Consider the following 25,373-nt stretch of genomic DNA (forward strand, 5'->3'; position numbering starts at 1 on the left):
ATTAGCTTTCATCAACAGAATGTGGAAGAAGTGATTTTCATGAGCTGAGGCCCAGGCTCTGAGCACCCACTCCTGTCCATTTGGAACAAAGCCCCAAGGCTACCAACATACAGAAGTCTGACTAGCCTCTCTGAAGATAAATGACCACATGAAAAGAGAAACCCAGCCACAAGCATGCACCACCCAAAGGGAGACAATTTTAGACTGTCCAGTCTGGCGAAGCAAAGAGATGATTTCAACCTCCTGTTGACCAGCTAAATCCAGTGAAGAACTGATCAGCTGAACCCAGCACAAAATGCTCAAAGAATCATAAGCAAATATAACATGCATTGTTTTAAGTCAGTGAGTTTTACCCTTACATGGCAGTAGATGACCAACAGATCAGTCTTTCATGATGGCTGCAATTGTACTATTCATAATACAAAAAGGAAAGTGAAGGTTAATGCCTTAAGGATAAATATTTCAGGAACCTTATTAATTAGACTTTTAAATAGACACCTCTTTTTAACAAGCAGAAACAAAGGTGATACAGTTAATTGTCACTTAAAGTATGTCCTCAAGTTAATGAAAATCTAAGTAGGAACAAAGCAAGCAACCAATTAATTTTTTATGCGACAAGGCCTATTTTGATAGTTTTGTGGGTTTTAGGCTACTGCAGGGCAATACCTAACTCATTTTTTTCTTGGCTGCACCATGCAGCCAAGGGATTAAACCCAGGCCCTTGGCAGTCAAAGTGTCAAGTCCTAATCACTGGACAGCCAGGGAATTCTGCTAACTTCTTAAGAATACTGTTATGAGTAAAAGGATAAAACGACTCTCAGACTAAATATATACTATTTATCTGATTGGTAAAAATTTTCAAACCTCTTTTTAGGTGATAAGCTACTGGAATAAAAAGCAATGTGAGATGTTTTTATTCCAATGGTCATTTCTAATCATACTTCACAATCTTACCTTTGCTATTTGAATATTAAATGCAAATTAGAAATACTTGCTCTTGAGACTTTTAGGTAAAGATGGAAAATTAAACACTTGCATTCAATTTTTTTCTCTCTTAAAACCCCATGAAAACAAGAGTAATATTTGTTTGTGTTTAAATAAAGGTGTAACACTCAAGGGACAGGGATAGCGGAAAACAGCAGCAAAGAAGCACTGGAGTGTGAAAAGCAGACAGACAAGTGGTAACAGAGTTAGGAGACCAGAAAGAGCCAAATGCTAACCCAGCTCTGGGGAAAACCAAGAAAAACTATGTATTTATGCTACAAAATCTCAGAACTGGGACACAGTGACCTCTAGAAGTAGTCTGCAAGGAATGCTAAAATAAGTACTAGTTGAAAGTTGTTTAGGAAGATGTTAGATCCCCAAGTCCTCATTTGTACTCTAACAGAACACTGTGCTGTGCTTGGTCACTCAGTTGTGTCCGACTCTTTGTGATCCTATGGACTGTAGCCCCCCAGGCTCCTCTGTTGAAGGGGATTCCCCAGCCGTGAATACTGGAGTGGGTTGCCATGCTCTCCTCCAGGGGATCTTCCCAACCCAGGAATTGAACCCAAGTCTTCTGCATTGCAGGTGGATTCTTTACCAGGTGAGCTACCAGGGAAGCTCTCTCTAACAGAATACTGGAGATTTTTTCTTTTTCCTTTTTTTTTTTTTAAATTTTATTTTATTTTTAAACTTTACATAATTGTATTAATTTTGCCAAATATCAAAATGAATTCACCACAGGTATACATGTGTTCCCCATCCTGAACCCTCCTCCCTCCTCCCTCCCCATTCCATCCCTCTGGGTCGTCCCAGTGCACCAGCCCCAAGCATCCAGTATTGTGCATCGAACCTGGACTGGCAACTCGTTTCATACATGATATTTTACATGTTTCAATGCCATTCTCCCAAATCTTCCCACCCTCTCCCTCTCCCACAGAGTCCAAAAGACTGTTCTATACATCAGTGTCTCTTTTGCTGTCTCGTACACTTTTTTTTTTTTTTTTAAATAGGATAATACAATCTCTGAACTGAAGACATTCAGGCATAGTTAGGAGTACGGGTACCATAGTAAAAACTGGAGGATCAAGTGAATATTTGCATTCTAGAAGCTGAGACTCAACTATCTTCAACCATTTAGGCTCTAAAATGCTAGCAGCTAGGCCTTGACTTTCTGGGCAGAAGAGTGGCAAATACGTCTCTAAGGAATCTGACCAGCCTAAGATAAAAAAATCTAAACTGAAACTCCTCAGCCATAAAGCCCACATAAGTTGACAGTTCCCACATTATACTCTGAACTTCTCTTATTTTGCATTTCCTATTCTTAAATATGAACAGTCAGCCAAAGATTACCAGGTATCTGAAGAAATCCGTTAACATAAAAGTGAATAAAACAAAGACAAAAACACAATGAGAAAGAAATATGTTAGAGAAAATTAGGCTCTGTAAAGTGATGAAACATTTAAGAAATCTTTATGAATAAAAGTTATACATGACAAGCCCACAGCTAACATGCTCAACAGTGAAAAACTGAAGGCTTTTCTTCTAAGATCAGGAACAAGATAAGGAGGTCTACTCTCAAAACTTTTATTCAACATAGTGTTCGATGTTTACTATACTTATTGTGATGATCATTTCATGATGTAAGCTAAATCATTATGCTATACACATTATATAGTGCTATATTTCAATGACATCTTAATAACTGAAAAAAAAGGAGAAGAAACACCAAACTCCCCCCACCCCTCCATAGTATTGGAAGTCCCAGACAGAGCAGTTAGGCAAGAGAAAGAAATAAAAGGCATTCAAATTGGAAAGGAAGAAGTAAAACTGTCACAATTTGTAGATGATGTATTATTTATCAGATTAGATCAGATCAGTCGCTCAGTCGTGTCCGACTCTTTGTGACCCCATGAATCGCAGCACGCCAGGCCTCCCTGTCCATCACCAACTCCCAGAGTTCACTCAGACTCACGTCCATCGAGTCAGTGATGCCACCCAGCCATCTCATCCTCTGTCGTCCCCTTCTCCTCTTGCCCCCAATCCCTCTCAGCACCACAGTCTTTTCCAATGAGTCAACTCTTCGCATGAGGTGGCCAAAGTACTGGAGTTTCAGCTTTAGCATCATTCCTTCTGAAGAAATCCCAGGGCTGATTTCCTTCAGAATGGACTGGTTGGATCTCCTTGCAGTCCAAGGGACTCTCAAGAGTCTTCTCCAACACCACAGTTCACAAGCATCAATTCTTCGGCACTCAGCCTTCTTCACAGTCCAACTCTCACATCCATACATGACCACAGGAAAAACCATAGCCTTGACTAGACGAACCTTTGTTGGCAAAGTAATGTCTCTGCTTTTGAATATGCTATCTAGGTTGCTCATAACTTTCCTACCAAGGAGTAAGCGTCTTTTAATTTCATGGCTGCAGTCACCATCTGCAGTGATTTTGGAGCCCAGAAAAATAAAGTCGGACACTGTTTCCACTGTTTCCCCATCTATTTCCCATGAAGTGATGGGACCGGATGCCATGATCTTCGTTTTCTGAATGTTGAGCTTTAAGCCAACTTTTTCACTCTCCTCTTTCACTTTCATCAAGAGGCTTTTTAGTTCCTCTTCACTTTCTGCCATAAGGGTGGTGTCATCTGCATATCTGAGGTTATTGATATTTCTCTTGGCAATCTTGATTCCAGCTTGTGTTTCTTCCAGACATTAACTTCCTCTCATCTATTCCAATGTACTGTCTAGAAGAAGAGTACAGCACAAAGGAGTGTGCTGCATAAGTAACCATTCTTGCCTATCAATGGCAGAGAAAGGTGGAAGAAACATTGGTTGAATTAATAAATATTTTCAAAATGTCAGTTACATAACATGAGGATGTGCATTTACTTGGCCAGAGACTGAACACCTATTGGTAAGACACAGTGGGCCAAACAGTATCTCTGATCTTGGCTAGGTGTACACAGAACTGAATAAACTAGGGAGATGGGTGGTAATCTGGATAATTCTGGAGGAAGTGGAAGAAGAGAAGGCGAGAAGAGAAGCAAAGGGTGGAGGAAAGAAGGAATGTTGTAGGAAAGAAGAGAAAAGAGGAAGAGAGAAAAAAATGATATTCTGGAATTATCAATTCAGGCCAATCCTAAACTATCTCCATCTTTAGGACTGGACAGTGAAAAAGTTCACATATATCAAATTTAACTATTTGAAATATCAAAATTAACTATTTATCAGGGGTATATATTAACTATAATAGAAAATGTATTGAACATTTATCATATATACTTATATACTGTGTTGCTAATTTTTACAATATTACACAGGTATTATTATTATTCCCAATTTATGAGTTAGGAAATCAAAGCTCAGAATCATGCAGCTTGTTTGTTGCAGAGCTGGGATTTGGGGTCCAGGTCCTACAAACTCCAGCATGTGCTCCTAACCAGAGCTTTTGTGAGCTCAACTGTCAACCCTTAAGGACAAAAATGAAGATACGTTCATCTTTGTTCAGCCCTATACTTATGTTTCCAAACTTGTGTTTGCAGATTTAGATCGAGTCAGCAACAAGTTGCCATTTCTGTGACTAAATTGAAATGGATATTCAGAATGAACATATGAAAGTATTATGATCTTTAAATTTATTAGAGACCATTTTATCTGCTATCCAAATCAGCCAGAATGAAGAGGAAATAAATTTTTTTTTTTAATCTGCAAACACAAGTTTGGAAACATAAGTGATTTCCTAATTAATCCTCAGACAAGAAAAACCCAATTAGGATAACCCTGGCCTTAGTTTTCTACTAATTAGGATGCTACTGTCATTCAGTCACTAGAAAGGTTTTGCCCAGATTAACTAAGTGACTGTCAGTGTATGAATTAAATCATTCCACGACTCATCCATGGCTACTGTGGTTTGTCTGGTCTTGGTCATGGGTCTTGTCTTTTATTTTCCCTTATTGAAGCTGATTAGGTCTGAGTGCTGACTGAAGGGACAGAAAGGCCTATGTATTTCCATGCTGTTTATTTTTGTTGTTGTAATCGGCAAAGACCTAGAAACCCTGGCAAGCACCTATAAAATTTGTAAGTTGGTAAAAAATGTGTCTTCCTTAATCCCTGTCTTTTTTTGTCTTCTTCTTTGACCATTTTCCCCCTCTACCACCTTAGAGGCATCCTCCATCTATTCCTACTACACTGAAAGTATCCCCTCTATTACTCTTCCTTCCTCCCCTTGAATTTAACTCTGTGCGCTAAGTTGCTTCAGTTGTGTCTGACTCCATGTGACCCTATGGACCGTAGCCCGCCAGGCTCCTCTGTCCATGAGATTCTCCAGGCAATAATACTGGAGTGGGTTGCCATTTCCTTCTCCAGGGGATTTCTCCCGACCCAGGGATCGAACCCATGTCTCTTATGGCTCCTGCATTGGCAGGTGGGTTCTTTACCACTAATGCCACCTGAGAAGCCCCGTTTAACTCTTTAGAAAGGATCTAATAAACTTTTTCATAGTGGGTATAAAGGAAAAATAACGTTAGCATTTTTCACCTTTCCCAGGGACACTTTTTTTTTTTAATGCAGATGACTTTAGCCAAAGGATTAATATTCGTACTGTAAAATTCTAGGTATCAGGGTGTGTACTGTTTACTAAGTCACTTCCTAGCTTTGCTGTTCTATATTCTCCTCTAGGTGCTGCAGTAGGGACTCTGCCAACGATAATTCTATTTTGCATCTGGCTCTCTGATGTGTTCTGCCAGTAGGGGACACTGGAAAGGAAAAACATGGAGATCAAGGGACTTGGTCTTTCCTACTTGCCTGCTGTCCTTGTGGATGTGATCCCGGCAGTGATTCTGCAATCTCATAGTGGCAACTGGTTCCAGTTTTCATCTTTAAAAACACACCTCAAAGTAAACTCACTGCATTGCCCCATGCCCCAGAGGTACCAGCAGGGCAGTATCTCCTCAGAGGTCTAGGGCTCAGGCCCAGGGTGCCGCCTCTGAGCTTCTGATAATCTGAGGTTCTGATAATCCTACCCTCTTCCTTCTGTTCCTCTAGCCCTGGGGCAGTAGTTGCTTCACTTCCTGAAGCTATTATCTGTGTGGCATCCATGCTCCCTTTGTGATATGTTCGTCCTCTAATACCTATCTAATCAATTCTCTATGTTAACCTGTTATTAAAATAATTGCTGAGTTTCAGTTTTCCTAAATGGAGACTGAGAGGTAAAGAAAGAAATAGGTTTGTGCAATATTTTAGATTCCACATAGAAGTGATATCACATGGTGTTTTGAAAAAGGCTTTCTCTTAGAAATCATACCACACAAGCAGCCATTTATCCATCCTGCTTGTGCATCTGAAAGAAATATCACCATGGTATAAAGATGCTCTGCTGCTGCTGCTAAGTCACTTCAGTCGTGTCCGATTCTTAGCGACCCCATGGACTGCAGCCCACCAGGCTCCCCTGTCCCTGGGATTCTCCAGGCAAGAACACTGGAGTGGGTTGCCATTTCCTTCTCCAATGCATGAAAGTGAAAAGGGAAAGTGAAGTCGCTCAGTCGTGTCTGACTCTTAGCGACCCCACGGACTGCAGCCTACCAGCCTCCTCCGTCCATGGGATTTTCCAGGCAAGAGTATTGGAGTGGGGTGCCATTGCCTTCTCCGTGCTCTACTATGTATAAAATAGATAAGCAACAGGATATACTGCATAGCACGGGGAATTATAACCATCATCTTGTAATAACTTTTAATGGTGTATAATCTGCAAAATACTGAATCACTATGCTGTACACCTGAAATATAATACTGTAAATCAATTATACTTCAATTAAAAAAGAAGATGCTCTATGAATTTGAATTTTGAAAAATTCTAGTCCCATGTCTAATTTCTGTCCTACAGACTCTCTTCTGCCGGAGTATTTGCTAACTTTCACAGAAACTTCCTTTTCTAAAAACCTAGAAGGTTTTGTACTAAAAACAAAGCAAAATGGTATGACATAATCTAAGTCCTGAAAGAGCCCATACACTACTGTGTTATATAAATGTGACAGGACAAAAAATATTATCATGGGGTATTCCTGAGTAGATTGATTATTCCTAATTGGCTGCTTTTCTTTGTGAGGATTACATATCCCTACCTGTTATCATGGACCTGCAGCCCCCCTCCCTGGGGAGAAGTCCCATTCTCCTGCCCATTTCCATGCATGGTTGTGATACTTGTTTGGCGAATGGAATACGAGCAGGAGTGACAGATGCTACATCTGAGCAGAAGTTGTAAGAGCCATTGTGTGGCTCAGTTATGACTTTTTCCCTCTGCTGTGAGAATGCATGCCTTACATACTAAGTGAATTAAATCAGAAAGACAAAGACAAACACCATGTGATATCACTTCCATGTGGAATCTAAAATATTACACAAATGAACCTATCCATGAAACAGAAGCAAACTCACATAGAAAACAAATGACTCGTGGTTGCCAAGGTGGAGCGAGGTGGTGAGAGGGCTGGGCTGGGAGTTTGGGCTAGATCAAAACTATTAAATATAGAATGGATACACAACAACGTCCTACTGTATACCACAAGGAACTATAGTCAATATCCTGAGATAAACCATAATGGAAAAAAATATAAAAAGAATGTTATATATATATATATATAACTGAGTCACTATGCCATACAGAACTAAACATAACATTATAAATCAATTATTTTTCAATTAAAAAAAGAAAGAATGCATGCCTTAGGCACAAGTTGCTTCATTAGGCTAGATCTCATAAGAAAGGAGACATGAGAAGCAGAGCCTCAGCCAACCCACAGTTAATGTGTTACATGAGCAATAAATAAGCCAGCTACTGAGATGTGAGGGTTGCTTGTTCCTGCAGCAGAACCTAGCAAATCCAACTGGCACAATCTCTATCCCAACAAAGACGACCCTGTAATTTATGGCCTAATTTACCCTCTCCTGAAAAGGGTGCATCTTTTTTTCCTGGAAGAAAAGCTCTGTTAGTCCTCAAGAAAGTGATGACAGAGATGAGTGAGGCTGGCAGAGAGGAACAATAAAAGAGATGGGAAGGAAAGAAATGCTGTGCAGGCTGCAGTGAAGGAGGAATGCATTTGCCTGGGGAAAAGAAACACGACACCTGAGTACAGGAGGGTATGAAGGAAGGAGAGCGATGAGAAGTTGCTGAGGACTATGTACTCAGCTTGTCTTTGCGTCCTCTGAGAAACTCAAGCAAAGATTGGAACTCCCCTCTAACAACTTCTGGCTGCTGCACTGAGCTTTGTGCAACACACAGACATGGGTGAAAACAAATAAATGTGTATAATCAATGCCATGATTGAAGCATTTACAAAGGCTATTGACCCAGAAGTTGAACGACATCTGCATGAAACATCTGAGGCCTTGTAAAGACAGGGGCATCAGGATCAGCTCCAGGGGAAGAACAGGTTTTCACCAGAGTGAGTGGAATGACAGCCTTCCTCAGCAAGAGGGAGCACTAGTTACAGGGTTTTAAGGTACCCCTGCTGCCATGCTTGCTCCTTGGAAGGCAAGCTATGAAAAATCTAGTATATTAAAAAGCAGAGACATCACTTGGCCAACAAAGGTCCATATAGTCAAAGCTACGGTTTTTCCAGTAGTCATGTGTGGATATGAGAGCTGGACCATAAAGAAGGCTGAGCAATGAAGAACTGATGCTTTCAAATTGTGGTGCTGGAGAAGACTCTTTAGAGTCTCTTGGACATCAAGGAGATCAAACCAGTCAATCCTAAAGGAAGTCAACTGGAAGGACTGATAGCTGAAGCTGAAGCTGAAGCTCCAATACTTTGGTTACCTGATGGGAAGGGCCAACTCATTGGAAAAGACCCTGATGCTGGGAAAGACTGAAGGCAAAAGGAGAAGAGGGCAGCAGAGAATGAGATGGTTAGGTAGCATCACTGACTTAATGGACATGAATTTGAGCAACTCAATGGACATGGATTTGAGTAAACTCCAGGAGATGCTGGAGGACAGAGGAGCCTGCTGTGCTACAGTCTATGGGGTTGCAAAGAGTCAGGCACGACTTAGTGACTGAACAACAACAACAAGCTTCCATGTTGTAGGATCATCCAGCCTGTCCAGCCCAGGAGACTGGGGTAAGGAAGGGAGAAGCTGCCTTATGTGCCATGTCAAAGAGTCTGAACTTGATCCCAAAGGACACAGGGAAACTTTGAAAGCTGCTAAGAGAGGAAGAGATGCTGCCACATGGGACAGGGCATGGAATTCACTGCTGAGTGTGCCTGGCTAAGCAGCTGAGGAGAGGAGGAAATCCATCCTAAGCTCTGCTGACCAACCTGTGGGCTGTAGATTCCTGGAGGAAGGGGATTATTCACAAGCTCTGGATGGGCTGGTGATGGGAGCCCAGAGGATGACCTATGACATGAGTGTGCTGAACAGACTGGGGAGTAGGGAGAGATGGAGCAAGCGAGGTGACTTAGAACTGTTCCTGCAGGAGTTAGTGGCCAATTCAATGAAGCCAGTGGCAGTGAGGTCAGAGAGGAGGAAGAACTAGGACCAAAAGGCTCTGGTGATGATGGTGGACAGTGAGGAAGATGGCCATCGTGTAAGGTGGTAGCTTTAGTTGGCTGTGGGAAACACAAAACTGATGGCATGGGTGCTGTAAGGAAAGCAGGAAATGAGAAGAACTGGGGACAAAGACACTGCTAAGACATGGTCCTGAATTAGTGGTTACTTAAGCACTCTGCACAAAGGCCGCAGGTTTAGCTCCTGTCCCCTCCTTACTGCCGCTCTTGGAGGTAAGAAGTACCCTGCCCAGGCTCAGGACCCCACAGTGCTCATAAACAGGCCCCCCCTCCCCCCGGCTGACTGCTCCTCGTGGTGGGGTGAGCTGTCAGCAAAGCCAAGGGTGTGTGCCCACCAGAACCCACCCAGAAAGTGCCAAGGCCACTTCTAGGTCTTTCGGGGCCTCTACTCAGGTCCATCCACTTGAAGACGCCTCTGTTACTGACAGTGCCAAGCAGGGGGTGTGGATGGAGCCTGGGCTAGGGGATGGGGTGTCTACATGTGCGAATCTGAGGGCCCCTCCCCGCCAAGCGTGAGATGGAGCTGTGGGTGGGAAGAGAATAAGTCAGGCTATGCGGAAGTGGAGGGACTTTTTCTCCACAGCCAACAGCGAGGATCCTATGAACTTGGACTTCAAGGTCTTTATGCAGTTGTGTTTGTCAAGGGAGAAGGAAAGACTGTGTTGTACTTAATTGTTAACATGATTTATTACTTTAATTATTGAGACACAAGGTCTACAGGCCTCATCTGGACTCTTGCCCCAGGCCTTACAGTTGTTAGCGGCAGGCCTTGCCCTTCCTTAGATTCAAGATGAGTGATTTAAAAGAGATGAGTCTATTGTCTTTCGTCCCCTAACTCTAATGAAGATAAATGAGAGCCAGGGTGTGAGAGTGCCAGCGGGGTAGGTAAGGCTGAGCTCGAGGAATCTGACTCTTCGGGAAAGATGGTTTCCAGCTCCTGCCCACTGTGTAACTCAGATAGCTGGTTCACCCTTTCTGTTCTATGCCCTCAATAGCTGTATAAAGACCTCAAAGTCCAAGCTCACAGGATCCTCACTGTTGGGTGTGAAGTCCCTCCACTTCCCCACAGCCTGACCCCTTCTCTTCCCACGCACAGCTCCATCTCACACTAGGGTGGGGCTCAGACTCAACACATGTGGACACCCCATCCCCCTGCCTGGGTGCCATTCACAGCCCCTGCTTGGTGCTGCCATACTATACACCAGTCTTATGGGTGGTCTGATATTTAGTGAGCACGTGATAAACATTAGCTGGGGTATCATGGAAGGGGCAGGAGTTTGGAATCAGTCATGTTATGGTTCTAACCCCCAAACTTGCTTGCTCCTATGTGGCCCTGGGTAAACTATCTAATTCTGTGAGTCTGGGTTCCACACCTCCATAAATGGAGGATAATACAATTATGTTGCAGTGTTGCTACAGAAGTCAAAGGACATAATGAATAAAGAACACACGGCACAGAGCCTGGCACTGGGTGCCTACAAGCCTCAACGTTCTCCTCCTCCTCTGACCACTGTTATTCTACATGACATCATGCACATGTCACTACATCATACACAATCCACCCCAGATATGATGCTGGGCCCCGTACTTCCTACTTAAGTTAACCCTTCCTTATTTTACTGTATTTAAATTTGGCAAATGTTCCCTTTTTCTATAGGTGTTCTAAATTGCCTCTTACCACTTTGATGAGTCTAAAAGCCCCTTTCCTACCAAATTTAACATGCTCAAGTTAAAATTTTAAATAAATAGATACATAGGTACAAATATACATGGGGCTTCCCTGAAATGTCTCAGTGGTAAAGAATATGCCTACAGTGCAGGAGATGAGAGTTCTATCCCTGGGTTGGGAAGATCCCCAGAGAAGGAAATGGCAACCCACTCCAGTACTCTTGCGTTGGAAATCCCATGGACAGAGGAGCCTGGTGGGCTACAGTCCATGGGGTTGCAAAGAGTTGTACATGACTTAGCTACTAAACAACATAAATATACATTTGAACATACAGTAACATAACTATTGCTCTACTATAGCACAGTACTTGCCACAGAATACAAAAGCACTTATTAAATGAATAAGTTGATAAATGTTAAAGAACTGTTTATTCAAAGATGGATACATGGCAATAAAAGAGTTCTAAGAGACTTATTCAAAGTCAGTCGCACAAATACTAAGAGAACACAGCTGACTAACCACCGGATCTCCAGACACACAAAAGGACACTTTCCTCACATGATTAGGTGACCTCTCTGTGCCTTAAACTGAAGTCACTAAGTTATGTGCTACCTAACAGGAGCTACATCATCTTTAAGAAACATACATCTCATGCTACGCAGCTTGCTGCACTTTCATCTCAGTTTAAAACTTTCTAGGAAAGAGATCTGTTTCCCCTGACTCTGTGGATCAATACCAACAAGCTGCATACTGAGGATTCTAATGCAGAATAAGTGTGTGTAATACAATGAGCATTTTGAGACGGCTGTAAGTCATGGGGGCACTAAAAGAACATTAATCCTACCAAAATCAATCTCAGCCTCTCTTTGCCTAAAGGACTCTCTCAAGATTTCAAATCAATGAAAACAACACAAAAACTCCAAACACCGAAAAGAAAATACAGTTAAAAGTACATGCTAGAAAAATCAGTATCTTTAGATGGTTAGGCTGAGAGACTTTAGAAAATATGCACATGTTATTGATAAATAAATGCAAAATGGTAATGTAGCCTAGCTTAGTTCAGGCTGCTATAACAAATTACAATAGACAGGTGGCTAAGTCGCTTCCATCGTGTCCAACTCTGCAACCTTATGGACCATAACCTGCCAGGCTCATCTGTTCATGGCATTCTCCAGGCAAGAATACTGGAGTGGGTTGCCATTTCCTCCTTCTGGAAATGATCCTGACACAGGGATCAAACTGAGGTCTCCTGCACTGCAGGCAAGTGCTTTACTGTCTGAGCTAGGGGGCAGCACTTGGAACCTAGAAGAGTGAAAGTGAAAGTCACTCAGTCGTGTCCGACTCTTTGCGACCCCATGGACTACACAGTCCTTGAACTTCTAGGCCAGAATACTGAAGTGGGTAGCCTTTCCCTTCTCCAGAGGATCTTCCTAACCCAGGGATAGAACCTAGGTCTCCTGTTGGATTCTTTACCAACTGAGCTATCAGGGAATCTCAGATCAGTCACACAGTCGTGTCCGACTCTTTGTGACCCCATGAATTGCAGCATGCCAGGCCTCCCTGTCCATCACCAACCAACTCCCGGAGTTCACTCAGACTCACGTCCATCGAGTCAGTGATGCCATCCAGCCATCTCATCCTCTGTCGTCCCCTTCTCCTCCTGCCCCCAATCCCTCCCAACATCAGAGTCTTTTCCAGTGAGTCAACTCTTCGCATGAGGTGGCCAAAGTACTGGAGTTTCAGCTTTAGCATCATTCCCTCCAAAGAAATCCCAGGGCTGATCTCCTTCATAATGGACTGGTTGGATCTCCTTGCAGTCCAAGGGACTCTCAAGAGTCTTCTCCTACACCACAGTTCAAAAGCATTAATTCTTCGGCACTCAGCCTTCTTCACAGTCCAACTCTCACATCCATACATGACCACTGGAAAAACCATAGCCTTGACTAGATGAACCTTTGTTGGCAAAGTAATGTCTCTGCTTTTGAATATGCTATCTAGGTTGGTCATAACTTTCCTTCCAAGGAGTAAGCGTCTTTTAATTTCATGGCTGCAGTCACCATCTACAGTGATTTTGGAGCCCAGAAAAATAAAGTTTGACACTGTTTCCACTGTTTCCCCATCTATTTCCCATGAAGTGGTGGGACCGGATGCCATGATCTTCATTTTCTGAATGTTGAGCTTTAAGCCAACTTTTTCACTCTCCACTTTCACTTTCATCAAGAGGCTTTTGAGTTCCTCTTCACTTTCTGCCATAAGGGTGGTGTCATTTGCATACCTGAGGTGATTGATATTTCTCCCGGCAATCTGGATTCCAGCTTGTGTTTCTTCCAGTCCAGCGTTTCTCATGATGTACTCTGCATATAAGTTAAATAAACAGGGTGACAATATACAGCCTTGACGAACTCCTTTTCCTATTTGGAACCAGTCTGTTGTTCCATGTCCAGTTCTAACTGTTGCTTCCTGACCTGCACACAAATTTCTCAAGAGGCAGATCAGGTGGTCTGGTATTCCCATCTCTTTCAGAATTTCCCACAGTTTATTGTGATCCACACAGTCAAAGGCCTTGGCATAGTCAATAAAGCAGAAATAGATGTTTTTCTGGAACTCTCTTGCTTTTTCTATGATCCAGTTGGCAATTTGATCTCTGGTTCCTCTGCCTTTTCTAAAACCAGCTTGAACATCAGGAAGTTCACGGTTCACATATTGCTGAAGCCTAAGCATCATATACATAGCAGCTGTCATTATTCCTTCAATAAACTCTCTACTGTTGTACTGAACTACCTTCTCTGAAATTGAGTTTGAAAGGAGTCTTCTGAACTACAATGCTTCGATAAAATGACTGCCCCTAATGCTGACACCCTTGGAGAAGGAAATGGCAACCAACTCCAGTATTCCATCCTGGAAAATACCATGGACAGAGAAGCCTGGCAAGCTACAGTTCATGGGGTCACAAAGAGGCAAACACAACTTAGAGACTATACAACAACAACAATGCTGACAGCCTCGGGCCCCTCAGCTGGCTAGTGCAGGAGAGGCCTCTGTGGGACAGACCTTCACGTGTTCACACAATCATGGCTGATAAGCAGCCTGCGGGCCCCCTTCTGGCGACGTCAGATAAAATGAACAAATGGCATCATGCATTGGCTTTTAAACATGCATCCCACAGGTTTGCTTTTGTTGCTTCTCAAACATGAATATATTCAAATGGAAGGTGAGGCTATTTGCTTGTTAATCAGTTACCAACTTCCATTTTTGTAAACTGTACTTCAAACAGCAAAGATGTACAATGTGGTTAGATTAGGGTAGACTGAAGTTTTCTGCTGAATATATACCTAAACTCCTGCAGAAGGTTACAGCCATGAGCGATAAACTCTGCAGGAGCCCACTGAGGGGGCCCACCAGAAAGAGCCCCCAGAAAAGCCTTAGAAGGAGTTTGCTCTAAAGACATCGCTGAGGACACTGCCCACTATTTCGCTTAGAGTCCCTGTCCCTGTGCAAGGACTTCATTTTTTGCAAATGCTAAGAAAATGTGAGAAAGAGCTTAGGGCCCAATTTATTGGCTCATTTGTCAATCATCACAGAAATATAGGCTACCGAGGTCTACAAATCTGAACCTATTTTTTTCCCTGAACTTCCCTGCTCTAAAAGTTATTCTCCTTGGCTTGAATGTTTGTTTATATTTTTACCATTCTCTTTGTCTCTTCACCCCATCTCAAATGCTTCAACAATAAACTCCAGAGGAGAAGCAATGTTTTTGTATCTACAGGCTCATACTAATGTCATATGGCTTAAAAACTGTATGTACTTTGGCCCTGTTCACGTAACTGGCATATAACTGAGGTGGCCACACTGTGCAGAAAACACCCTTTTCTCCAGTCAATCATCTGTCATTGACTGGTGTGACCTTGAGCAAGCTGTTCAGTCTCTCTGAACTTCACAATACTACCTATTACCCTCAGAGCTGTCATGCATCTATATCATAATTCTGGAATGCAGGATTGTTTATTAACAATCGGTACCTGCCACTCTTATCTTGCAATGCTTTGCTTGCCACCACTACTTGAAGAATGCCATTTCTTTGACCACTGTCATCCACAACTCACTGCCATGGCCTGTTGGCTTGTTCACTTGAGAGGCAGATTCAAACAATAAAAAGGCAATCAAAGGAGGGTTGCAGACAAACTCCCAGCTGCTGTCCCTTTCAGCAGCCTTCTCTTGTCTTTAATAGCCCTTGCTGGTCCAGCACCCAGATTCCCATGGTGAGTGCTTTCTTGGTCACCAGCAGATGTATCATTCTGTTATTCCCTAGATCAGGGGTCCCCAACTCCTGGGATCTAGTGCCTGATGATCTGAGGTGCAGCTGATGTAATAATAATAAGAATAGAAATTGAGTGCACAATAAATGTACTATGCTTGAATCATCTCAAAACCATCCCTCCCCCTTCGAGTCTATGGAAAAATATCTTCCACGAAACTTGTCCCTGATGCCAAAAAGGTTGGGAACTGCTGCCTGAGATGTTTACACTGTTGCCTAGCTCCAAGTCTAGAAGGAAAGAAAGGGATATAAGCCAACTTCATGTCAAATGATATTTTTATACTGTCCATTTCGTATATGTAACATGACCCATGAGATTAAGATGTCTGAGGCATGAGTTAAATATCTTGGGGTCAGGCATTAGTCCTCATAACAGAAATTAGGGAAGGAAAGATGATCAGTTAGTAGCAGTGAGACAAAATGAGTCAGTAAGCCAGGGGTAATTTGCAGCGGAACACAGAGACCATCACTGACTATTTCACTGTGTTTTTCAACCCTTCCTCTGGGTGTCCTGGGTTTGGCAGATGAACGAACCTGACTCTAGAGCCTGAGCTCTGTCCTGCTGCAATGGCAAGAATGCCAGTTCTGCTGATTCTTTTAGGTGCTCTGATCATTCCGGTGCCACCAGCTGCTAGGCACACAGTTCCTGCCCTCAATGGTTCAGTCTAGCAGGGAGAGAAAGGCATGTGAAGAAATTCCATTCCAAGTATATATATAACTGAGTCACTATGCTCTACACATATAATCAACATAACCTTGTAAATCTACTACACTCCAAAAATTTTTACATCATCACTACTGGCCTTCAGTTCAGTCAGTTCAATTCAGTCACTCAGTCATGTCCGACTTTTTGCGACCCCATGGACTGCAGCATGCCATGCTTCAGTCAACTTTCAGAGCCTACTCAAACTCATGTCCATTGAGTCAGTGATGCCATCCAACCATCTCATCCTCTGTTGTCCCCTTCTCCTCCTGCCTTCAATCTTTCCCAGTATCAGGATCTTTTCCAATGAGTCAGTTCTTAGCATCAAGTCACCAAAGGATTGGAGTTTCAGCTTCAGCATCAGTCCTTCTAATGAACATTCAGGACTGAATTCATTTAGGATGGACTGGTTGGATATCTCCTTGCAGTCCAAGGGATTCTCAAGAGTCTTCTCCAACACCACAGTTCAAAAACATCAGTTCTTCAGTGCTCAGCTTTATTTATGGTCCAATTCTCACATCCATACATGACTACTGGAAAAATCAGAGCATAGCTTTCTTTATGGTCCAACTCTCACATCCATACATGACTACTGGAAAAACCAGAGCTTTGACTAGATGGACCTTTGTTGGCAAAGTAATGTCTCTGCTTTTGAATATGCTGTCTAGGTTGGTCATAATTTTTCTTTCAAGGAGCAAACGTCTTTTAATTTCATGGCTGCAGTCACCATCTGCAGTGATTTTGGAGCCCAAGAAAATAAAGTCTTTCACTGTTTCCATTATTTCCCCATCTATTTGCCATGAAGTGATGGGACCAGATGCCATGATCTTTGTTTTCTGAACGCTGAGTTGTAAGCCAAATTTTTCACTCTCCTCTTTCACTTTCAAGAGGCTCTTCAGTTCTTCACTTTCTGCCATCAAGGTGGTGTCATCTGCATATCTGAGGTTATTGATATTTCTCCCAGCAATCTTGATTCCAGCTTGTGTTTCCTCCAGCCCAGCATTTCTCAAGATGTACTCTGCATATGTGACAATATACAGCCTTGATGTACTCCTTTTCTTATTTGGAACCAGTCTGTTGTTCCATGTCCAGTTCTAACTGTTGCTTCCTGACCTGCATACAGATTTCTCAGGAGGCAGGTCAGGTGGTCTAGTATTCCCATCTCTTTCAGAATTTTCCACAGTTTGTTGTGATCCACACAGTCAACGGCTTTGGCGTAGTCAATAAAGCAGATGTTTTACTGGAATTCTCTTGCTTTTTATGATCCAGCGGATGTTGGCAATTTGATCTCTGGTTCCTCTGCCTTTTCTAAAGCCAGCTCGAACATCTGGAAATTCACAGTTCACGTATTGTTGAAGCCTGGCTTGGAGAATTTTGAGCATTACTTTGCTAGCGTGTGAGATGAATGCAATTGTGCAGTAGTTTGAGCATTCTTTGGCATTGCCTTTCTTAGGGATTGGAATGAAAACTGACCTTTTCCAGTCCTATGGCGACTGGCCTTCAGAGCTAGATAATTCTTTGCTGGGCTCCTGTGAAGGATGTTGAGCAGCATCCTTGTGCTCCATCCCCTTACACACCAGTGGTACTCTCTGCCCTAAGTTTAGACAACCAAAAATTTCCAGACATTAGGGGGAGTGACATTGCCAAGTCACTTCCCTATTGAGAATCAGTGATGTATAATTTAGTGTTGGTGACCTACAGCTAAAATGGAAGCTACAGGAAGGCAGGAATTTTTGCCTGTTTATTCACTGTTGATTCCCAAGTCCCCAGAACAACAACGGGCATGGAACATGTGAATGAAGGAATATTTGTTTAAACAAATGCACACACAACAACATATGCTTCAGATGCTTCCATTTGGAAGTGATATTTAATTTTACCTCATTTTTTATGGATTTTCATCAAAATAAAATAATGGTAATGATAGAAATTTTAAAATTCAGGGAGGAATATTTTTCTCTGTATCTAACACAAACATTTTTCTGAAAGGCAATTCAGAATTGATCTCTTTCTGGAGAGAGTATACTATATATATATATATATATATATATATATATATATATATATATAAAATAAAAAGTGACATGACTCTTTTCCAAATTTCCTCTTCTCTGTTTCCCAGTAGAAAACCTTTATTATGAGTATTGACCTTAGAAAGTAATTGCCTCAAGGGTAGTACTGCTGATGCCATTTTAAGAATGAAGGGCAGGGCTACTGAAACAGGCCAACACTCACAGGCAAGGAAAACAGGAGGAATAAATTAATTCCTGAATGGACTTGTCATTCAGTCATCTGATTTAACCAGAGTTTAATTTATCTCAGAGAGTTGGTGGGCCTGCCTGAGGGGAGTCACATGATAAAAAATAGTAGAGAGAGAGCTCTTAAGGAGAGTGAAGGTCCGATTTTGCATCCACCATACCAACCACCACAAGGGAAAATTTGGCAATGTCTGGAGACATTTTGATTTTAGCAACTAAGTAAGGGTAGGGGGGGAGGAAACTGCTATTTGCATCTAATGGATAGAAGCCATGGTGCTACTAATCATCCTACAATGCACAGGGCAGTTCCCCACAACAAGATGTACTCAGTCGAAAATGTCAGCAGTGCCGAGGTTGAGAGGCCCTGCAGTAGAGCATGATGTTTAAGGGCATGGGATCTGAGACCTCTTTGTGCGAATCTGAATTCCTGCTTCATCACTGTCCAGCTGTCTGGCAAACCAATTTCCCTTTTCCTTCTGGGCACAAAAGTAGTTACATTAGCACTCCTCACGTTAGGGGTGACTACACGACAAGTTCTGGTGCATGAAATGTGGGCAAAAGTGCTGTCCACCACTGCTAAAACTGGCTTATAAAAACTTCCTTCAAAATCACTCATCTCTTTTCGCCGTCCATAAACCAGATGCAAAGGATCTAGGGGATGGCAGAGTCACTAGACAGACAGAGCCTGGGTACCTGAATGACTGTCTGGAGCAGAGACAGCGCCCCTCTGTCCCTGTGGTGACCCGCAGTAGACCATGGTATGAAAGACAGACAGACAGACAGACAGACAGACTTCTACAATGGTAAGCCACTGATGCTTGGGGTTGATCAGGTAGGTGGACTAGTGTCACCTACTGCAGGCTTCTTAACCTCTCTGTGCCTCGATTTCCTCATCTGCAAAATGGTGATGATAACACCATCTCTCCCATGAGGATTAAAGTTTTTAAAATAGTGTCTGGCATCTAATAAGAGTTTTCCCATCTGAGGGTCCACTTTCAGTGACACCATATAAAATGACCAACGGCATTATATGTTAATTTATAGAGATGTGTACTCAGGTTTGCTTTTATTGCCTCCCAAACATTGATATATTTGACTTCCCTGGTGGCTCAGTTGGTAAAGAATCTGCCTGCAATGCAGGAGACCCAGGTTTGATTCCTTGGGTGGGGAAGATCCCCTGGAGAAGGAAATAGCAACCCACTCCAGTATTCTTGCCTAGAAAATCCTGTGGACAGAAGAGCCTGGTGGACTACAGTCCGTGGGTTTGCAAAGAGTCAGACACGACTAAGCAACTGAGCATAGCAAACACTGATATGGGTTTGAAGTAACTGGAAACTAGAAAGCTAGGCTATTTGAGTTTTAATCAATTCTTTAATTCTTTTGTATAATGTAGTTCAAAGTACAAAAATTTAAGATTAGATTTATTCCATGTTATCCTTACTACTTTTATCCTCATTTTATTCATTTAAGTACCTATCATATGCTAGGTGCTGTGTTAAATATTGGAGATAGAATTATGAGCAGAAACAGACATAGCCTATGCCTCCATAGCGTTCAAAGCTTACTCAAGAGTTAGGCGTTAACCATGTAATACCCAAATAATTATAAAATCTCAAATATGAAAAATGTTATAAGGGAAACACACTGCTAAAAGAGTACAAAGCAAAGAGAAATGGTCTTTGGAAGGATGGAAGGAGGGTTTTCCTGGAAGGAAGCTTCAGAGCTGAGTTTGAAGGATGAATAAGAATAAACTTGGGGAAGGGGGAAGGAATGAGAAAGGAATTCAAGGAGAGGAAACAGCATATGCAAATGTCCTGAAGTCGAGTATATCAAAAGAACTGAGAGAAGTTGTATATGTCTGGATCGTAAGAAGTGAGGGGAGGAAGGTAGTCAAGGCAGATAAGGCTGGAGAGGAGTCGGCTGCATGGCCAGGCCATTCAAGGCCTTGTAGGTCATTCTCAATAATTTTCATATTTTTTCTAAACAGGGTGAAGTAACATGATTAGATAAGCATTTAAAAAAAACCTCATTTTTTATGCTTTTAAAGAAAATGGAATGGAGGTAGGCAAGGGTGGAGCCAGGGGACCTATTATTTCTGGATTACAGAGGTGAGATTGTGGTAGCAGAGATGACTGGATTAAAGAGACACTTAAGATAAAAACTCATTAGCTTTTGGAGTTATCTTCGATGTGGGAAGTGGAGGTGAGGGAGGTGTCTAGAGTAGATTCTAGACCTTGGTTTCAGCAACTGGACAAATATTATGCTTCTTACTGGACAGGTGACAATGGACATGGACCACTTTAGAGGAGAAAATGTCATGTTTGGTTGGAGATGAGTATGCAGTGAGCTACCCTCACATCATCTTTATTCTTTGCTCATAATATGATTCTCCTATTTTCATTTCTATCTATTCATCTATTTTCTCATTTAACAAATCATTATAAAGTACCAACTATGGGACTCAAAAATGGTGATATAGACACAGTCTTTAGAGGAGCTTATGGTCTAGGAGAAAGCAAAGAAAATGGATACTATTAAGAATTATGATAGCAAAAATATTATCACCAAGACATAGAAGAGTGTACTTCACCCAGAATCAGGGTTGGAGGTTGGAAATTATAGAAGGTTCTCTGGAGGAAACGTCTCTGATGCAATGTGCCAAGAAGGGAGCCTCGGGGAAAGGGTATTCCAGGTGAGAGAAGAGAATGTAAACAAGGAGGGTACAGAGAGATACTGAGGTCAAAGCAGCTCAATGTGGCCAAAGCATACAACAGGGAAAAGGAAGAGGGGGCTGGTGGGCCAGCCTAGGATTCTGAGTTTTATCCTGAGAGCAGAGTATGTTTAAGGCTCTTTTCTACTTTGGTCATTATTTATTAAACATCTCATTGTCTTTTCTTCTACATTCATGTACACTCACACACACACACACCCTTACATTTCTATTATCCTTTTTTCAATTCCTGGACTAACATAATATCAAATATTCTGCAAAGAAACCACATGAGATTTTGGACAGCATTTGGAAAACCAGGGATCATGTTACAACTCCCAGAGCTCATTAGCCAGCACTTCTGATCACTTTAAACCCATTAAAATCACTCTTGAACCTTCCTTAGGGAAATCTTTTTCTAATTGCATCAAACCATTATTTCCAAGTGGACAGCCTGTGTTCTTCACATCTTACTTATATACATTCATTAAAGGATGTTGTCCATGTGGCATGTTAATTTTCAAAGAGAAAGAAATCCCCACTGCCTATAACATTCAAGACACTTCTTGAACTTTTCCTCTCCCAACGGCACAAGAGAACTGCCTAAACTGTCTTCTCGGTCCCACTGAGGTCTGGTTCTGAGGTTTGCTCTGTTCCAACTGTCCCTCTGCTTCTTCCTCCTTAGTTCTCCTACGTTGGAAGCTCATCTTCCACCGATCACTCTCTTTTTTTCCAAACAATGATGCCAGGTTTTCTCACACCCTCTACCCCAAAACAGAAAACTACCTGTGGTTTTTCAAACACCCTGTTCTGATTCATGCCTTTGTAGTTTTAAACATATGTTACCCTCTCTTTTTAGGATATGCTTCGCCCTTACCTATGTGGACAAGTGTTATCCTTCAAGGCTTATCTCAAACATTTTCTTCTCGTGACCCACCCTTATCTTTAACCAATCTCCCTCCAAATCTGGAGGATGGAGCAAGCCCTCTTGTAAGTCACATTCAAAATACTTTTATAGTGATTCAAGTGGTCTTCTCTCAGAGGAAAGGATAAAGAAGATGTGGTACATAGTTATAATGGAATATTACTCAGCCAAAAAAAGAACAAAATAATGCCATTTGCAGCAAGGCTGATGAAATTTAAAATTACCATACTAAGTAAGTCAGAGAACAACAAATATATAACATCACTCATATATTGAATCTAATTTTTAAAATGATATAAATAAACTTACTTACAGAACAGAAACAGACACACACATTTTGAAAACAAACTTATGGTTACCAAAGGGGAAACATGATAGGGAAGAATAAATTAGGAGTCTGGGGTTAACACACATGCACTGCTATAAATAAAATAGGTAACCAAAAAGAACCTACTGTATAGCATGGGGAACTCTACTCAACATTCTATAATAACTTACTATTTGGGAAAAGACTCTGAAAAAGAATGAATATATGTACATGCATAACTGAACCACTGTGATGTACACTTGAAACTGACACAACATTGTAAATCAACTACACTCCAGGAAAAGTTAAAATTAAATAAAACAGTCTACTCTATTTACTAGGCGGGGTCAAGGTTCTGTATTATTTACTATATTTTGTTGATATATGCCCTGTATCCAGACAGTGTCTGGCTAGAAGTAGGCATCAAATTAGTGACTGTTGAATGAAACAATTATTCAGTGAACAAATACCCAAACATGTAAAAAAAAAAAAAAGCCTCTCAAATCTATGTGAGAGATGGCTGAATACCACCATCCCACAGGCTATTAGCCCTCATTTATTATATCGTTTAAAATATCCATAAAGGTGTGATTCTCAGGTCTAGTTCCGAGGGATCCTGGTGGGCGCCCAGGTGCTTCTGATTGATAACTCTGCTGAGAAACTTTGTTCTAAAGCCAGAATATTACACAACATAACCAGCATGAAGACAAGTACTGAGAAGCCTTTCTCTTTCATTTACCTGTGTTCCTCTGAAGTAAAACAAACCCCAGGTGCACACCATATATTTCACTGATGCTTTCATCTACCCATCCATCCAGCTAAAACTTTTGAGACCCTCCTACAACCTGCTAGGCATCCTCTCAGGCAGGTGAGAAGCAAAGCGAACCTTTGCATGTAAATCAGACTCTATTCCAGAAGGATTTAAAAACAAACACCCGCTTGTGTAAGAAACTTCAAGATGAACAACACAGGCACAGCGAGGGTTTAAATGAAGAGTGGGAAAACGTCAGCTTTCATCTGTCTTTTTCTCTTAAGAAAACATCGTAGGTCCTGATCTTGGGGTTAACTTGAAATCCTGCTCAGTTCCTATTTCCCACGGAGGATTTAGCTAGGATTTCGAGGCTGGGCTGTGAGCTTCATGTCTTCTTCAATAACCCTTTTAAATGTTCACATAGCGGGGCTTGTTTGGCATCAGTCTAACTGGTGGGGATCTAGAGTTTGGCTGAGTTAGAGGCTTATAGCATTTCTTCCCTTGCAGTACACATTACACATTTTGATGCAGAGCATCTATTCTTTGATTTTCCTTTTCTCCTGCACCCTCCAGAAATCCAAGGCTTTAACTGATTTTCTGTTGCTGAAATGTGCCCCTGACTTGCACTCTCTGCAACTTGACAATGCCATTTGATTTATATTTTTCCCAAAGTCAGCAACCTAGTTTTTAAAAAAACTCTGTCACCCCCTTTCTTTCCTTCAGGTAAGTCATTTTTATGGAGGCTGTAGCTATAGCTGAAACAGGAAGTGCCAGGAATTCCTGAAGTCTGGCTGAAAGCGAGGCCAGGCTCACCTGATTTATCCTCCTTTTAAGAGGCTGTCTTGGGCCTGGTTGTTTATAGTCTTTGGCATGGTTTTCTCTCCTACCACCGACCCTGCCCTCTGGCCATGATTTCTTGTCACATCAAAAGCTTCAGAGTCAATTCTTTGTCACTTTTGCAATTCTTCAAAGGCTCCATTACTTAGCTAACCCCTTCTTCCCCCAACCATACAAGTACAAAGTGACCAATCACTCCTCAGAGCCTGATCGATGAGTCCAGAAGCCAGCTGCTAGGTTATGTGGCTTTTTCTGGGGCAACGTGGTGAGTTGCTGAAGAAAGGGGAGTTGAGAGGTGAACTGAGATTTTTTTTTTTTTAACTCAACAACCCCTCATTTCAACAGGGCAACAGCTTCCCTATGTGCTGGCCCAAGGCAGATGAGCCTGCAGAGGGCTCTGAGCACTGGGCTTTGGCGGAGCCACAAGACAAAAGGAGCCTGGGTCTCTGAATCAGAAGGTGGTACACCCAACACACATGAGCAAGCATTCTACTGTGTTGAGCTGCTGCGATGTGGAAATTGTCTGTTACAGCAGCCTGCTTACCCTAAAGGGGATATGAACATAAAACAGGACTGCTGGGGAGACGGGCACTAGGCTGTTCCTTCCAAGGACCACGGAATCAAAGGTGTGCAGGAGAGGGATCTACCATGGCTGCATGAACTTAGTGAGACAAGGGCTTTCATAGGAAACACTCACTGATGGATCCTTTGCTGGCTGAAAGGGGCAGTGTAGCAGTCATTCTCCTCCAGGTCTGGCAGTGTCTCCTTGTCCAGCCTCATTGGCTTCTTAGGTAACCATCTCCGAAACCTGCTTATTTGTTTATCGATCCTGTGGTACATGAAAGGCAAGACCAAAGGGTACAACATGTCAGCATTGCCCCAAAACACAGGAGGGAGGTCTCCACAGAGCCGCAATTACGACCCACACACTCTGGACGTCCTCACTGCACTCATGAAACCCTCACTCGACACAAAGAAGGAAGCAAGCTGAGACCCAGTGTCCTGATTGCCCATGATATCATTGCTATGAGTCACATGTCTACCCACACGCCAGTGGATGGCCAAGGAGTCAGAACGAGGTTGGAAGGCTCCGGAAAGGAAGCGGACAGTCCCTGAAGCAAAGCAGCCAAGACCTTAAGTTCTTCCATCCTGCAGATTCTAGAAACTCACTGTGTGCTTGGCAAATCTCCCCATCCAAGGTCAGGGAAGAGCTGAAGCTCTAGTTAGTTGGCTTTGGGGGCGGGGCAGAGACAGCACATTCCAGGGGTAGACTGTGCACAGAGAGCTCAATGTCACCATTTGCTTTCTGGCCCTCATACCTGCCCCAAACAGCCTCTCAGCAGACGACGTGTTTTGTTTTG

The 25,373-nt window shown here is 42.4% G+C and overlaps 1 protein-coding gene across 23 annotated transcripts in view; it reads right to left on the reverse strand.

The window, feature by feature from the left end:
- ANO4 (anoctamin 4) overlaps positions 1 to 25,373 on the reverse strand; it is a 428,567-nt gene that overhangs the window by 100,812 nt on the left and 302,382 nt on the right. For 22 of the 23 annotated variants that reach the window (XM_055575846.1, XM_055575835.1, XM_055575854.1 and 19 more), the window contains one exon: positions 24,710 to 24,841. The exons of the other annotated variant lie outside the window; for it this stretch is intronic. In XM_055575846.1, the coding sequence (XP_055431821.1) occupies positions 24,710 to 24,841 (132 nt within the window). The remainder of the gene's footprint in view (positions 1 to 24,709; positions 24,842 to 25,373) is intronic. 23 annotated transcript variants of the gene reach the window in all.

Source organism: Bubalus kerabau, chromosome 1 (genome assembly GCF_029407905.1).
Source record: "Bubalus kerabau isolate K-KA32 ecotype Philippines breed swamp buffalo chromosome 1, PCC_UOA_SB_1v2, whole genome shotgun sequence".
Lineage (NCBI taxonomy): Eukaryota > Metazoa > Chordata > Mammalia > Artiodactyla > Bovidae > Bubalus > Bubalus kerabau.